At 43.9% G+C, this 4957-nt stretch overlaps 1 protein-coding gene across 1 annotated transcript in view; it reads left to right on the top strand.

Annotated features, from left to right (window-relative positions):
* The first annotated feature begins 972 nt into the window (after window positions 1-972).
* VSTM2A (V-set and transmembrane domain containing 2A) overlaps window positions 973-4957 on the top strand; it is a 31648-nt gene continuing 27663 nt past the window's right edge. Inside the window, exons 1-2 of the mRNA XM_019653024.1 lie at window positions 973-1145; window positions 1610-1789. Coding sequence (XP_019508569.1) covers window positions 1130-1145; window positions 1610-1789 — 196 coding nt within the window. The 5' untranslated portion in view covers window positions 973-1129. The remainder of the gene's footprint in view (window positions 1146-1609; window positions 1790-4957) is intronic.

Raw genomic sequence — 4957 nt, 5'->3', positions numbered from 1 at the left:
CGGCGAGCACAGACACAGGGGTGTGTGTGTGTGTGTGTGTGTGTGTGTGTGTGTGTGCGCGCGCGCGCGCGCACGCGCGAGTGTGTGTGTGTGTCTTCTGTGTGCGTGCACAGGGTAACCACTCATGCATACATAATCATCACAAACAAACAGGGGCTCTCCATTGCCAGTCCTCCGGCTTGACGGAGGCAGAGTGGGTTTAGAGTTTCCTTTTTCTGGGTCCTTGTGACTTCGTTTGCCTGGGTGTTTATCAAAGGACAGGCTCCTGGGAGGGCCCACACAAAGGCATGGCTTGCATTCCAAGCAGCAGCAGCACCAGCTCGCGGCATCCGGTGGTCGAGGACTTCGCAGGCGGCAGGGCCCATTTCAGCACCATGAACAGTGCTGTGCACCGCTTCTCTGCGGCCAGAAGACTGCATCGCTCCTGAGGCAGCAATGCCCGTCTCCTTCCAGCCAGAACAAACAAGTCTTGTTGGCAGATCAGAATGTCTGCCTCACATCTCCCATTTCCTCTATGTATAAATACAGTGCCGTTTCAATGGTGATCATTTGGGATTTCATAAAATCGAGAAAGGGGGCGCTGATAGGGTCTCTCCTTTAAAAGCGGGGCGAGGTGCACCCACCCTGAGCCTGTCCTGCAGCCCCCTCGGTCCTCCTTTCCTTGAGTGTGCACCGTACCCCGCACGAACACACCCCCACCAGCCACAGATCTAAGACTACTTTTAGGGAATCATCATCGCTTCCCAAAGTGTCCCTCAGACAAAATAAAAACAGCCATCCAAAGAATTCCATGTTAAAGGAATGCCTCTGGGAGAAAGGGAACATCTTATTTTTGTGAGTTTTGCCATGACTCCATGAATCTTGCAAACTAGCAGGGTTGAGGCTGGTAATGAAAAGGCTGAAAAAAATTATCTCTCGTGGCTTCAAAACAATCTTTAATCTGAACTAAGTGCAGGTATGCGATTCTTACGGGCCATGATGTATAGCAATTTACAACGCAGTGGCTTGACTGGAACACCTATGGAGGGGAATTGGGAGAGACACAGTCGCAGCATAGAAAGTGAGCAACTTGTTTCACTGCGGGAGCCTTTGAATCACAATTGCTAATAGTTGTTTTGCTGTATCAGGAATGTGCACTTTGACAGGTAATCATGATCCATTGTCTATATTGTGAAACACCTCGTTATCATAGATTGTTTAGAAACTTGGAGGCAAGAGGCTCGCCCTCATACATCAACTTGACAGATTTGTCTAAAATGCACCTCATTGAATCCCTCAGCAGCATTTGGGGACTACTGCAATCTGACAGAATGTATTTGCTTCTAACTGAGCAGCCTGGCTAGTAGGGGAAATTATTGGCAAGCTTGTTAACCTTTCCATTATCCGGACTTGATGGACAACAAAGCGATTTAGGCGTGATACCAAAAGCAAGACAGTAAAGAGGCAAAGGAAAGGGGGTTGGGGAGCCAGGCAAAGTGCCGGGTGTCACAGAGGAGTTTTTGTTCTTGATTTTTTTTTTAAGTCCAAGAAAAACGTAGTGAGCTCTCAAGGCGAGAGAGCTGGCAAGAGTGGCCTGGATGTTCTAAAAGGGTGCATTTCTGTTTTACAGCCAAATTTACTGAGTTTCCGCGGAACGTGACCGCGACCGAGGGGCAAAATGTGGAAATGTCGTGTGCGTTCCAGAGTGGCTCCGCCTCGGTGTACCTGGAGATCCAGTGGTGGTTCCTGCGGGGGCCCGAGGACCTAGAGCCCGGGGCCGAGGTGGCCGGCGCACAGGTAGCGGAGTGGCGTCGCCCGCACGCCCCCTGNCCATAGAGAGGGACAGTGCAAATGGATGGATTGGTTGAAGTGGAGCGGACTGCACTTCACAGAAGCTCTCCTGGGCAAAATGTGTCACAAGTGGGAGAGAGAGCCAGCCTAGAACCATTCTAAATTTGGCCCGTGAGGACAGTCCGGGAGAATCACGTGACTCCCACAGAGTCTGTGTGGAATGAACTAGAAAATCAGAAAAACTGAAAACCAGACTGAGAAGAATGTGCATTGTCTGTCACTAGTCCCTCTCCCCTCTTTGTCTCTGTCTGTCCTCTCTTTTCTCCAATGCTGCTGTCTGGAATGTAGCTCTGGCAATATTGAACCTTGAGGACAAGGACACTCCGCCTCTCTCTCTGAGGCTTCCAAGAGCAGAAGGCTAAACAAGCCCTCACTCACTGACCTCCAGATATCGGTTATGTGCCAGAGAAATGAAGTTCAGTTCTGTCCGAGGCACTGTTATTTGGGAGTTTTTATCACTCTGAGCAAAATTTGAATCTTCCTGGTAAACCTATCCTCTCTAATCACCTTCAATTCTGCAGGCATGCGCGGGCGCGGGCGCACACTCACACACACACACACTCACACACACACACACACACACACACACACACACACACACACACACACACTCCTCTCCTCCCAAGATGGAGTAGTAAACATACCTTTCATAGGCAAGTCCTCCAAATTAGGAACAAGTCCCAGGGAATTCTAAAGACCTCATTTATCTTTTTTTCTTTTCCTCTTTTTAAATGGTGGAGCGTTTTTCCAAAGTATAGTTTCCTGTACTCATCTTTCCTTAAATCGGATGTCTTTCTGCTCCTTCTTAGCAATTGCGAAGACTAATTGATGATTCCGTCCAGCTATCGGGGGCTAGTCCCGCAGGGCCTGTGGGTCTCTCCAAAGAAAGTATGCGCTGACTCTCACTCTGAATTTAGAACACTCTGATTTGGGATCAAAATTTTCTTTCATCCAACCTCAGATAACCTCCCAACTAAATCCTGGTCATTTAAAGATGTCTTCGATAGTTCTTTTTCTTTTTGTACCTTTCAAGTTACCCAGTCATGATTCTGAACTTGATACTGACGTGAGGCCTTCATATTTCTCTTTAACTAGGGTGGTCTTACAATTTGTCATCTGAAGAGGGCTGCTTTAAAGCAAAAGTCTATGCTATTAATAATTATGGTGAGACAACTGACATGAACCAAGACCATTCCAAGGTGATCACTATATTTTTAACCAACGTAGAACTTGTGTGATTCTCTTTTAAAAGGCTTGGGATTCTGAGTCAAGGACTACACCAAGTTCCTGAAGACAGCCATTGAACCCTTCCTACTACACCCAGACTGACTCCAGTTAAGTTTATTAGCATACAGAATCACCTAATAGCCATTAATTAGCACGCCTCTCTTGTTTTATTTGAGGGCAAGTGGGACAGCCATACATACCAGAGTCAGACCATAGTTAGAATATAACTCCATGCTAGAACACGACTAGTTCTAGAACCCTGACTGTTGCCTTGCCGCTTCTCACAATATCTCATGAATATAGCCTCAAGATGTTCAAATACCGGTTCTTCATTCCTCCAACGTAAGCCATTATAATTTACCACCATTGGCTTGTGGAGAAGCCCATAATGCTCCATTCATTCTTCCTAAAAGATCACTATAAGGTCTAACTTCCCTTTACGTTCAGTCTGCACTTATAAAACCTCAGGACCGTGCATCAAAAATAGGCATAAATGACAATAAAAATAAGATTTAGCTTTTACTGAGCACTTACTGTATACCTGATGTTGTCCTCGCAAAGCATGAATCCGTAACTGTTTGTTTACAAGGAAACTGGGTGACATCTTGGAGGATCAGTCACTTGCTTAAGGACATAGAGATAAGAAATGCTGAAGGAAAGCTTGACCCCGTCTGTAACACTCAATACCTGGGGAACATGTACACTTTAAAAAATGCTTTTCATTGAGAAACGTATACTTAATAATGTAAGGCTAGTTAAATGTTTCTAAATTGTTCTGGTTCTTGAGAGATTTTCAACAGCATTAATATAGTAAGTTATTATTTACTTTCATTTAAATTGTAAATACAGGCAAAGAACCAGGGACAAGCTTAGAAATTATGGACTCTGCTAAAATTGCAGCTTTTCTTGTATTTTTGGTTTTCTTCCCTCAAATAATTATCCGTTGCACACAATATATATATATACATATATATACATATATATGTATATATATATATTAGTTATTCATGTCTAATCAACCCCATGGGATTTTTAATGAAAAAAAAGCAAATATTGAAATTAATAAATATCACATATTCTGAGATTTAACTACAATATATTTAAAGCAAAAGGAAACTTTCTAGAGACAGTAGGTTCAGCCACAACACCCTCAGCCTTTCTTCCTTTGTGGCTTCTAGCTATAGATTTTTTACTAGAGGATGGACACATAATATTCACGCATATATTTTTTTGCTAATGAAGAAATGAACAGATACAACTTCTAATTTAATCACGAGCCCCTTTTAACCTCGCCTACGAGGGGAAAAACGGAGGCCAGGGCCCATGCGCTTTGTAGAGGGCATCTAAGCAGATCGTGATATTAACTTTTACAGAAAACGTGAGGCTTCCCTTTGCCATTTCCAGAGGTCCCCTCTAGGCCTGGCATCAGAGTTGTAAAATGACATAACATGACCTCAAGAATAATTTGAGTTCTAACTTGGTGAACTTCAATTACAAAGTTACATAGCAGTCCATGAGATATGAGCCAGATCTAAGTAATTTACATTTTAGTCGCGCAGAAAAGGAAAAGATAAAGAATTGCCATCTGGAAGGTTCAAATGGACAGTCGCCATGTAATGGGCAGATGGAGTCTGCTGAGGTCCCCGGCTTTGTAAGGTGCTTGACCACTTGCAACGCCCATGAGTTACTCTCGCTCTCTGAATTTTTGATTTTATAAGACACAAGGTATGAGACAGAAGTTGTGCGGAAGAGATTCAAAGACTCATCTCTGAGTGTGGAATTTCAAGTGACTTGTTTATTAGTGTCTAGAAAAGAGTGTGGGTGCAATTAATTTTTTTAAGGGTTATTTTTTTTTCAGTATAACTTGTAGAACCAAGAGTAGGGACAAATTTCATTTGCT

The sequence above is a fragment of the Hipposideros armiger genome, unplaced genomic scaffold (genome assembly GCF_001890085.2).
Source record: "Hipposideros armiger isolate ML-2016 unplaced genomic scaffold, ASM189008v1 scaffold_192, whole genome shotgun sequence".
Lineage (NCBI taxonomy): Eukaryota > Metazoa > Chordata > Mammalia > Chiroptera > Hipposideridae > Hipposideros > Hipposideros armiger.
This window is presented reverse-complemented; position numbering and strand designations above follow the sequence as displayed.